The sequence below is a fragment of the Acanthisitta chloris genome, unplaced genomic scaffold (genome assembly GCF_000695815.1).
Source record: "Acanthisitta chloris isolate BGI_N310 unplaced genomic scaffold, ASM69581v1 scaffold1280, whole genome shotgun sequence".
NCBI classification, from domain to species: domain Eukaryota; kingdom Metazoa; phylum Chordata; class Aves; order Passeriformes; family Acanthisittidae; genus Acanthisitta; species Acanthisitta chloris.
In genome coordinates, this window is record NW_008650982.1 from 253,716 (window position 1) to 265,222 (window position 11,507).

General features: G+C 36.5%; 1 protein-coding gene across 1 annotated transcript in view; it reads right to left on the reverse strand.

The window, feature by feature from the left end:
- LOC103798820 (metabotropic glutamate receptor 8) overlaps positions 1-11,507 on the reverse strand; it is a 319,111-nt gene that overhangs the window by 250,187 nt on the left and 57,417 nt on the right. Inside the window, exon 2 of the mRNA XM_009071105.1 lies at positions 9,355-9,571. Within this exon, the coding sequence (XP_009069353.1) occupies positions 9,355-9,571 (217 nt within the window). The remainder of the gene's footprint in view (positions 1-9,354; positions 9,572-11,507) is intronic.

The following is an 11,507-nucleotide window of genomic DNA, read 5'->3' on the forward strand; positions in this document are numbered from 1 at the left end:
TCCCACGGTAAGGGCCAAAGCACATAGAAATTTACCACAATATAAAGGAAGGTGATAGTGGACATCTCCTACTATCCTCCATCTGCTGTTGGCGTGGATGATATGTCACAGTACAGTACACAACAATGTGCCTAAACTCATATATCATGTTACAGAAACATACATACAGAATGATGAATATCTGTTTTCTTGGTTTGCTTTCTCTTCAGAGGAAAAAACAACAACAAATACTGTCTGTTTTAAGAGCTTCCCAGATCTCAGTAGGACTGACCAGGGAAGTGGACTATATATCATGTACATACACCATTTATTAACAGAATTCCATTTAAGGAAGGAAGAAAAGATAATTCTCGGGTAGCATTAATCTTTATGATTATTTTTTCTGATAGATATTCTCATTTAGAAAAAATTGCTGAAAAATCTTGAAAATGAAGTTTCAGTTGTATTTGTTAAGTTTTTCTTTTTAATATCAGAAAACATAACTGCAAAGCCATCAGATGAGACACTCATTTTCTGTTTAATTTTATAGCTTTTAAAAACAAAATTATACAGAAGTCTGAGCAAAACATGAAGACTTCACAGAAGATTGTGCAATGTAATTTCAATTTCCCTTCATCTCAATTCATAATGAAACTATCAGTTGTCAAAAGATATACAGAAAGAGAAATTCAGAGTTTCATTTAGGGCTAATCTAACTCGAAAGACTTCAGCTCCCTGTTACATGGGCTATGCAAGTGAGTCAGTGGCTTTGTGTACAGCTAGATGATAACAAGAACTCAATTTAGCAAAGTTACTAACCTCCACCCTCAACATACCAGCAGCATTGGCTCAGTAACAGACAGTACGATCCTACATGATTTAAAGCACCTTGAAGAATAAATGCATCAGGAAGGCCACATAGTTATACAAGAATCATTTATAAGGTAAGTTCAAATCTCTGCATTCTGCTCTTATAAGTACTTAGGTAACATATAACAATATTTACTACCAAAACAGATACATCAGTCTTGCATATAGAATACTAAAGTTCATAATAGAGCTTCTAGAAGACTTTAGAAACTTTGGGATGAACAGGCAGAAACTGGGGAGAGGGAAGGGACTCCTGAGGATCAAAAACAATGAATAGAAAGAATAGAAACTGTCAAAATTCAGCACTGTAAAAGGCTAATAAATGTGTGCTGTAGTAATATCTACTAGGGTTTGATTTGTGTAACACTATGCTCTTCAAAAGGAGAGGGAGAGTATTGAGCAGAAAGACTGGAAAAATTGAAGATGGTATGAAATTATTTGAAATAAACAAGAGCAGAGAGAGGAGACAGAGTATTCACAAACATAGGTGAACCACTATGTCATAGAAAAATATTGACTATTGACAAATACACGGGAGCACAGACTGGCAGGAATACCTGGAATTGTTCACACACATCATTGAGTTCTAAATCAGCTGTAGCCATTTGTTAATAAACTTTGAGTGTCAGAACAGATTGCTTTTGGAAATAATTTGCTTGATACCCAGCAGCCAACAGAACAGGCTTACAATTTGTCAGACTGTATAAAGAATGGGGCTGAGAATAAAAATGAGATTACAATGACACTACATAAATCAATAGGAAGGCTTTACTTGGAGTGTTCAGTCACGGCTACACAGCTTAACAGAGATATAAATGAAATAAAGGATCCAGAAACTGACAACAGAAACCATTAAACTGCAATTACTTCATATCTTCTAACCCAGAGTTAAGATAAGTAAGAAGGCACACTATGAAGGAGGTTAACTGGATTCTCCTGCATACCATTTGTAGCATCCAAACAAGAAGACATTTAATGAGTGAGGTTAAAATGATAACACGAAGAAATGATACTGCATATAAATTTTCATGCTTCAGGAAATCTAAGCATGAAATACTAAACAAACGGAGTTACAGAACACTCCTTGGATAGGTAGTTCTGCCAGTGACTGTTAAGTAAGATTTTGGTATCTTTCTCTTCCATGTATTAAGGCCACCACTGGAGACAAGATATTGACTCACAGTGTCTGGCTCAGTCTGACAGTTCCAGTGCTTCACTGTTTTACCTGCAGCCACAGATCATGAAAGAGCTGATACTAAGAGTATATGGCTAATATCAATCACGAGACATTTCTTACAGATGATTTTTAAAAGGTACAGCTCTCCAGGTAGAGAGCAAAGCTGAAATAATGCTAAAGTTTTAAAACTACTAGAATGCATCTGAAGGCAAAAAGACAGATATACGGACAGACAGACAGGAAAAGACATTTTCTCAGCAAATTCAAGAGCCAGGAATTTGTCATCACCAGGTGTACCTTCTTAATGTGAATGAGACTACTGACCCTAGGCCAGCAAAGCACAACCAAAATTACAATTCGAATACTGTGAACTCTTTGACATGTTAAGAAAAAACCCCATGTAAATACATTCCAAGCACCACACTCCTTCCTGTCACCTTTACTCAGACGATGCCCTTGAACACAGGCTTTCCTTACAAAAGTCTGCACATGCTGGGAAAGCAAAACCAATATTGTTGTGTTGGTAAAGTTCACTCACACAGACTCTGATCAAGGCCATGCCACAGTCTGCCTATTTGATCCCTGATTCTAGTTGGACTTGCAACAATCATTCACACCGCTGCAATACAAAAGGTGCTTGGCTGAATCTTATGTGAAAACAAGCTTTCTGCAGAAGTGACAATAATAGATGTTTATATAAAGAAACATATAAAGGACAAAGGAACTCAGTTCTTGATAGAGGGAAAAAATGTCTCGCTTATGGCAGAATCTGTGAAGTTTCTGGGGCTTATTATTAACAGATTTTTAATTTTGTTGTTGGGATCTTTTTTAAACATGTTAAGCACAACCACCATGGAAAATAATCTGTCAATTTATTTCCCATAGTTATCCTCTGTCCTGCACCACAACAAAATCATAATGCAAAAACCAAACATGGGTATCTTAATTCATAGTGCAAACCACATTGCATGTCCTTGATGTTTTTCCCTTTACATATACTTTTAGTTACAACAAGAATATCCACTGGGATTAACTCTGATAAAATCCAATTCCTGTTAATGGGACTATGTGAAATTTGGTCATAAACAACTAGAATGACTACATTTTGCTTCAGTTATTTCCTAGGTTTTCTATCACAGGAGTTTTTTAATTATGTGTGAATTGTTTGCTCTGGGACTCCTTCTAGCAAATGAGAGTCACAGAATCTACAGGCTCAATGGCAACACATACTAATACACAGAACAGCAGCACTTGAGAAATTTCTTTCTTGTCATCACAATGATCTGATGACTCATTAAAACCTATATACTTATCTTACTGTTTGTATCAGAAATTTTGGTAACAGTTCATATGGCCAGAAAAGATCCTTATAATCACAGATGTCTCAAGCACAGTACAGACTACAGTTTAAGCACAGATCTCTAAATTTGGCCCAATGTTTTGTAGTGAACTTCCTTTTAGAAAGATTTCATTTAATTATTTCAACATCAAATAAATATACCAGTATCCCTTAGCATTTTTAAATGCTTCTTCACATCTAATATTAAAAAGTACACCTTACATCTTATTTGAAATGGTTTCCCTTAAAACAGACTTCAGTTTATACACACTGAAACTTGTAATCCCCAACTCCTGCTGCAAAGAGCTCTACATTTGAAAAACCAGTTTCCATCATGAAAAGACATGTTCAATATGAACATCACACTGTGTGCTTCAACAAAAGTGCACCTTTAATCTATTAAGACTGTTTTCCTAAAATTAACATCAAGATATTTAAAATGTTGTTTGCAATTTTCCATTTAAAAAACTTGAACTACATATCATGACCAAGTTAAAAGGCTTGAAATGGCTACAGACAAGTCATTGCACTAAAACCAATGCTGAAATAAAACTCTCCTGGATATCTTTATCATTCTTTGAATTTATGCTCACAACCAATGCAAACATCTCGTGCTACCATGAAGTAAAAAGCAAAAAAAAAAGGACATAGTCCAATGACTTCTGCAGTATTTATAGTACAGTAGCTAGTGAGTTTTGTACAGGAGGTTTAAATAGTGCCTCGAATAATTGACTGAAGCAGAAACTCCCCAAGAGCTATTAAAGTCCCTCTTCCAACAATCACTGGAAGGTCAGAGAGCATATCCAGAAAGTATGCTTACTGCTCTGAAAAACCTCCCTAAAACTATAGAGAAAAAAATAATTACAGCCAAAGAATATCACATTTATTAGCACCACTGAGAGAAATTAAAATGGTCCTTCATTTTAAATCCCTAGAAATTGCACTCTTCTTTATCAAGTACTAATTGGTACAAATATTAAAATCTGCTGGAATAATTTTCAAGCTTTTGCAATATTAATACACCTACCATCTGATTTTGTAATTTTTCAAACATTACTTTGAAGCTCCTGTAGCCAATTAGATAGTGGTACTATTAATTACAGCTTGCAGCTTGAAATACAGTGCTATCAATAGAGTTTAGCTGCATAAATATAAATATAAAAGTAAAACTTAAAATTGAATTAAACTGTTTCCCCCTTTGTGAGGGTATGTTAGAATATTATTAGTTGTGAAAATTAATTTGTTAAGCTTGAAAACAGCCTTTAAAGCTCAAATATCTCTGGGGAAAAGGTTCTATTTCATGTATGGGATTTCTCCCATCTTCATGGTGCAAGATTTTTTAATCTTCTATTAAGTATTACCTTGGGGGGTGGGGAAGTCTACTGATCACTTTGCTTAATAAAATACAAAAAGCTTTAGCTTTATAGCAAACATATACAAAGATTGCAGCAGAAAATGTAAACTACTCTTAAGCGCAATCCATCTTATTTTTGAATTATCAATGAATAGTCTAAGTGGAGATGAAAGGTTACGTCCCTTAAGTTTTGTTTTCCTGCTCAAACCTCCTTCCCTCCCTGCCCGTGCTCCCAATTCCCAACAGACTTTCACTTTATACACTCAAAGTTTTAGAAGTCCAAAAGTTGTTAAAGGTAATTCTTCCTCTCTGGAGACATTCAAAATCCACCTGGACACATTCCTGTGTAACCTGCGCCAGATGATCCTGGCAGGGGCACTGGCCTAGATAATCTCCAGAGGTGACTTCCAACCCTAACTATGCTGTGATTCTGTATGACGTAATGCGATAATTTTGAGAAAAGCAGAGGTACAATGCACTACTGTAGACACACTAGAAAAAACTAACAAGAAACCAAGTTGACCTAAGAACTATGACAAAGAAATGTCACAGACCATTTCCTATGTAAACATATGTATTAGTTATAATTAAATACAGTTTTCAATGTGACTGTAATGATAAAATATTATGAAAGATCATAAAGTAACTGTGGCCCCACTCAGAAAAATGCTGTTAACTTCAATATACTAGGATAAAAGGACCAGGTAAAAGTACAGAACCCTGTCCCTAAAAACAGGTATTCAAGGGCACCTGCTGATATTAAGTACATCATTCTCTTCTGAGGTAGAGCTGCCATGAAGTTATGTCATTTTGCCTCAGTCAAAGAGCTGATCTTACACTTACGGCAATACATATAAAATCAACTTACAAGCAAAAAGGGGCAAGCAATGCTGAAGTTCCTCACAATTATCAGCTCAGTTCCCTGCCTGTATCATTTTAACCTCCTCTTCTAATAGTTTCGTGTTTCACTGCCAGTACCTATGTGCCAGCAGTTGATCAACAGTGGTGGATAAAATCTGCCATGTAACATTTCATATATTATTAGTGGAGTTGTTACATTTTCCAGTACAAACATCAGACTAACTGATCAAATATTCTGAACTCAGAGAGATCTGTCTGCACCAAATGCATTCGTATTTTGAAAAACGAAGTGAAAAGTATCCCATGATTTTCTCTCTGACAGAAAATTCATTTGGTTTCTAATAATACAAGGACTGAACCATTAAAAAAAGTTGGACTAGAGACTTTCCAACATTTATTTTATCAAACATAATTGACAGCAAAGTTAAGATCAACATTTAGCATGACAGTTTAATGAGGACTAGGTAAAATGTGCTTCTTTTTTTTCCCAGTTTTAATTTCTCTTGGTGAGTCAAGTTTCTCTCAGTTCAATGCTTAAACTCTCAAGCAATTTGTATGAATTCATTCCTTTGATCAATGTACCAAAATGATCTGATCATCATGTCAAAATTATTACAGTGATATTATTGATTAAATTTGTAATGGAAGTAGAAAATTCTAAAAATTTAATCATTGTCTTCAAGCAATAATGCATGGAAGAATGAGTTGGAATAAGGACAATTCCCTAATCTCCTTCCAATCATTGTCATGTGAAATATTTAATTTCCAGCTATGCTTTGTCCCACACAAGATCTTTGTCATTAAAATGAGAGCAGATTTTGATATGTAATATATTTGGTGACATGTCAGGGTGGCACCACTTTGACCTTTTCAGTATTCCACATTTCATTTGGGAGCCTGTTTCTTCCTTTCTGCTTCTGTTACTGATCAAAAAATAGAAATTGTACTGAGGGCCAATGAAACTGGAAATAAGAGCAAAGAGTCAAGATCACAACAAAAAAAATAACATTAAAGTACATGAGATTAATCTGTTTTAAAATATGTAAAACCCTACCTCTTTCTTAAGTCTCAACTTTCACCAAAAAAAATGAACAATAAACAAAAACCCCAAGCTTTCCTATTTACATTTTCAAATCTGCTATCTCACGTTCTCTCATTCACTGAACTTTCTTCAGCAATGAATATATCCATTTCTTTAACATCCCTTCCTCCATTTTTTGCTTTTCATTATGCTTCACATTCATTTTGCTTCCAGTTGTTGGCTACTTATCTTAAACAGGACGTAAGGTTCTCAGCAAGGAGTTGAGCTGTGCTATGTATTTGTATGCCAGCAGCACAAGGGTAGTAGTGTCCCAATTAGGTTCTCTTAACACACAATTTATTAACACAGAGCTGCTAAGTTTTGCTGTTGTGTGCAGTCTTGCACTATGCTATGATTTTTTAAACCTACCTAGACTCTACAGTCTCAGATCTCATAGTCAGATGCTATTCAAACATTCCATTTTAAAAGAATTTCCAGCCCTGTGGTTCAGGTGAAAAGTCTAAGGACAGTGGATAATAGGATCAGGCTTGAAGGGACATTAAGAAATCATCCAATCCACCTCCCAGCCCCAAGGAAGAACTAAGTACACTTACATAATCCCTGGGCAGGTGTTTGTCCAATGCATTCTCCCAGATCCTGAGCAATGGAGGTTCTAAAATGTCCCCAAGCAAGCTGGTACAATGCTTTAATGTCTTAACCATTAAAAGGGGCCTTTTACAAATCTAGACAGAATCATGCTAGAGATTAATTCTACTGCTTCTGTTCACATACACTGTGTTTGGATGAACAAGTGGTCCTCTACCTTTCTGTAAAAGCCTCTTTGAAAACAATATTTTCCATCACCTTCCCTTCTTAGTCAACTCTTTTTCAGGATAACTAACCCCCCTTGCTCAGTTGCTCCTCACAGACCATGTTTTCAAGATTTGTGACTGTCTTTGTTCTTGCTTGCTTGAGGAGTCTCAGCTTTTCTGGAGTGAGGATCAAAACCTGTACTGAGTCAAAATGAGGCTCAACAACTGACAGGCAAATTGGAGGATTACTCAAATTATTTTACAGAATGTATGCCCGTCTGCATGCTCCCTTAAAACATGAGGAATACAGACAGGTTATAATTTACTATCATCCTCAGATCATTTTTTAAAATTGTATTTTCTGACAAGTCCATCTGAATTCCTCATTGCACAGACCTTTCTCACTGAAGCACAATGCCTTGCATGTGTCTCTTACATTATTACTTTTTCAGACCGTGTCTTCAGACTTGGACTTTAAGAATATCTTCCAATACACTCCTAGTCCTTCTGAGCTTGAAGCCACCTCCAGATTGTACAATATCCTTCATTCCAAGTCCATCGGGATTAAACATGAAAATATTGGCTGCCAAATACCAACCACCAAATACCACACAACTCATTCTTTCATTTAAACAGAAATCATTGCTAATTATTCTCTGAGCAAAGTTTTCTAAATAGGTCTGCATCCAGTCCATGATATTTTTACCTAGATCACAATTCCTAAAGTTGCTCAGAATACTGTATGTGACAGTTGAGATAACACTACAAAATTCAAGAGACATGACACATCAAGTGCTTTTTCTCCAGCTATAAGCTGTTATCCTGTCAAAGAAAATTATTGTACGACTTTGATACTATTTGTTCTTGACAATTCTGCACTGGCTATCAATCATGTCCATGTGGCTACATATGATTTACCTGATTATTTACTTCAACATTCTTCTAAGAAACAAAAATTACTTGTCTCTCCTGACTCCTTCTACTTTCCTTCTTTAGAATCCCTAGAGTCCCTGGTACCCACATTAGCTGGAAAGTTTCTATGAGCACAGAGGTTGCCAAAATCAAATGTTCTATTAGAAAACATAAATTTTAATTGCTTTTGATTCACAATCCTTGTGTTGTTGTGAGTAATCAGTTATCTTTATGGTTCAAGCATAAGCAGCTGAAACACACATGTGCCTTCCTATATTACTGAGAAGGTCTCTAGATTCACATACAGATATTGAAAGTGGAAAATGTTACTGTATTTTCTCTCCCTACCTGATTCAAAAAAAACAGAGTTCATATGTACATGCCCTGAAAGTCAAATCCAGATTAACCCAGGCTTTCTGAAGAAGGACAGGAAGACTGTTTGCAATTTATTTCATGTGTGTGTGTGTGTATGTCATTTAACACTGTACTTAGTGAAAGACCAATTTCACCGGCTTTCAAACCACCTGCTATTCATCTTATTCCTTGGTGTCCAAAACCTACTTCTCTATACTGAGAAACAGCGATATTTTCAGGCCAGAAATAACCATGGTAGTGTGAAAAATAAACAAAATAAAAATAAAAGGATCAAAGGGACTTAAATATACTTCCCATAATAATGCCTGCATTTGTATAGTACATTTCATCCTGAAGGAAAAACAATAAGGTTCTGTCTTTTACAGCAGAGATTTTCTTGTTGGCTGTAATTCAGCTGATGGTTACCTGTTGCCCCTAACTCATCAAGTTGCTCCCCCTTTCCAAAAGGGGAAGAGGCATAGATTTTTTGCCTGTCTTCTTAAATTACTGCCAGAACTGTCACCTTGGCAGAAGTGTGAGACGCAAAATCATCCACTTGAGTCCAGGTGACACACCCACGGGTGTTCTGATCACACTGTGAAGACCTAAGCAGAACTCAGCAATGCTCTGCAACTCAGCAGCTATAAATACAAAACCTGATAAACATACACTCACCGATTTCTCTGGAGATCTGGGTGAACGCCTCCACACCACTCTCTCCATAGTTGCCTTCAGAAGCCAGTGTCGAGACATAGTTCCACCCAAGGGCCGTCACGATGTCCACCATGGCCTGCGCTTGGTAGGAATCTGGTGGGACCACTCGAGAGAAGTAGTCATACCTGGTGTTATCGCTCAATTCTGGAGCTGTAGATGCATAGCTGATTTGAGGTATCTGCAAACAGAACGACAAGTCATTCAAACGAATCTAATACCATTTTACACTTTACACTTGTATGCTTGAAAGGCTTAAAATAGATTATGCACAGGCATTGCGCAGAACCAAATATCTTGTTTTAATTAAATCAGCTGATCAGAAAGTGTCTCAGATTTTGTATAATGCCAGTCAAGCCTTATTGTATAACACTCTCAGCAAGAAATAATACATTCAGCTTTGCTCCAGATGTCATGATTCTTGACATGCAAGTGCAACAACTGGCTGTGATAGAAACAAGTGAAGGGAAAAAAACCTGAGAAGATAAGGAATTCTTACTATTACTACTGAAGATAAAAAGGGCAGTTTTGATGACTGTGGTTCTTAAAAATGCTACACTTAAATTTGACAAGGACAATTCAGATTATTTCCATTTCATTATTTTATTTATAGAATCATAGAACATTCAAGGTTGGAGGAGACCTCTTAGCTCAAGTCTAACCATTAACCTGCCACACCACTTTAAGCCCTAAACCCTAAACCATATCCTCCAGTGCCAGATCCAAACACCTCTTAAACACTTCCAGGGATGGTGGCCCCACCTCCTCCCTGGGCAACCCAGTCCAGTGCCTGAACACCTTAACAGTGAAAAATATTTTCCTAATATCTAATCTAAATCTCCCCTGTCTCAGCTTATGGCCATTCCCTCTAGTCTTCTCACAGCAGACACAACAGACAAGACCATCCCCCACCTCCCTCCAATCCCCTTTCAGGCAGTTGCAGAGAGTGATGAGGTCACCCGAGTCCCTTCTCAAGGCTAAACAAATGCAATTCCCGCAGCCCTTCCTCATAGGACATGTTTTCTAGACCTTTTATGAGCCTTGTTGCCCTTCACTGGACTCACTCCAGTGCCTCAATGTTCTTTTCAAAGGGAGGGGCCCAAAACTCAACACAGTACTTGAGGTGTGGCCTCACCAACACTGAGCACAGCATTATGTAAATGCACATGTGCGCTCACATTTTATTAATATTTTTCAAGCCTTCTCTGTCATAGATTTTTCATTTTCCAGATTTAATATAGCACTGCTCATGATTTAATGTATGTATTTAATACCAAAAGCTATGTGATTAAAAAAAAATAATTAAATTACTTCTATATGCTATACATATAGAGAAGGGGAAAGGTTACAAGGATGGTAAACTCCGTAGAAAACATCTCAATATTCTTAGTTAAAAAAAAACCTAGGGTGGTTTTCTGTTAACTCTTGTCTTAAATAAAAGATTTAGTAATGTCCAGAAGAAACTGTGTGTAAGCAATACTCTGTTCTGAAGAATGTTTTGGTGTAAGAAAATTTAATTAACATTTATACTAACTTAAAAGGAAATTATTTTCTCATTTAAAATGGTAAAACTGATTAAGCAGTCACTATCTTGAAACAAAACATACTCCAAATATTGCACTGAATTTATGATCTGTATTAACAATAGGTGCTTAATTTATGTCTGCAAAACATAAAATAGTCTTCAAGAAAGCAATCTCAATGGAGTTCCTAAGTTGATTCTGTGAGAGCTGAATTTAGCAGTCCCAGGCAAGAGGTGATCTGGTAAATGCTCACTGGCACATTAGATGCTATAGGAGAAGGTTTCAGTGCAACTCTTATGTCCTGTAGAGTGCTTCCTCATCAGTGCAAACTGAAAAAGGGATTTGGGGTAAGTGAAAGGCAATCAAAGAGTCTAGTCATTAACCATACCTGCAAAGGCAGTGAAGACTCTTACAGCTTGAAAAAACAGTTTCTAGTCTAACAGATGGCAAAATCACTTCTCATTCAGAAACAAACAAAATTAGTTTTTACGTATCTTGACTATATTCTTCTTCCAGAAATTTTCTACAAGTGGAAATGTCTCAGAATAAATAATCTGAAATGTTGCTATAATAACAACCGGGGGGGGGGGGGGG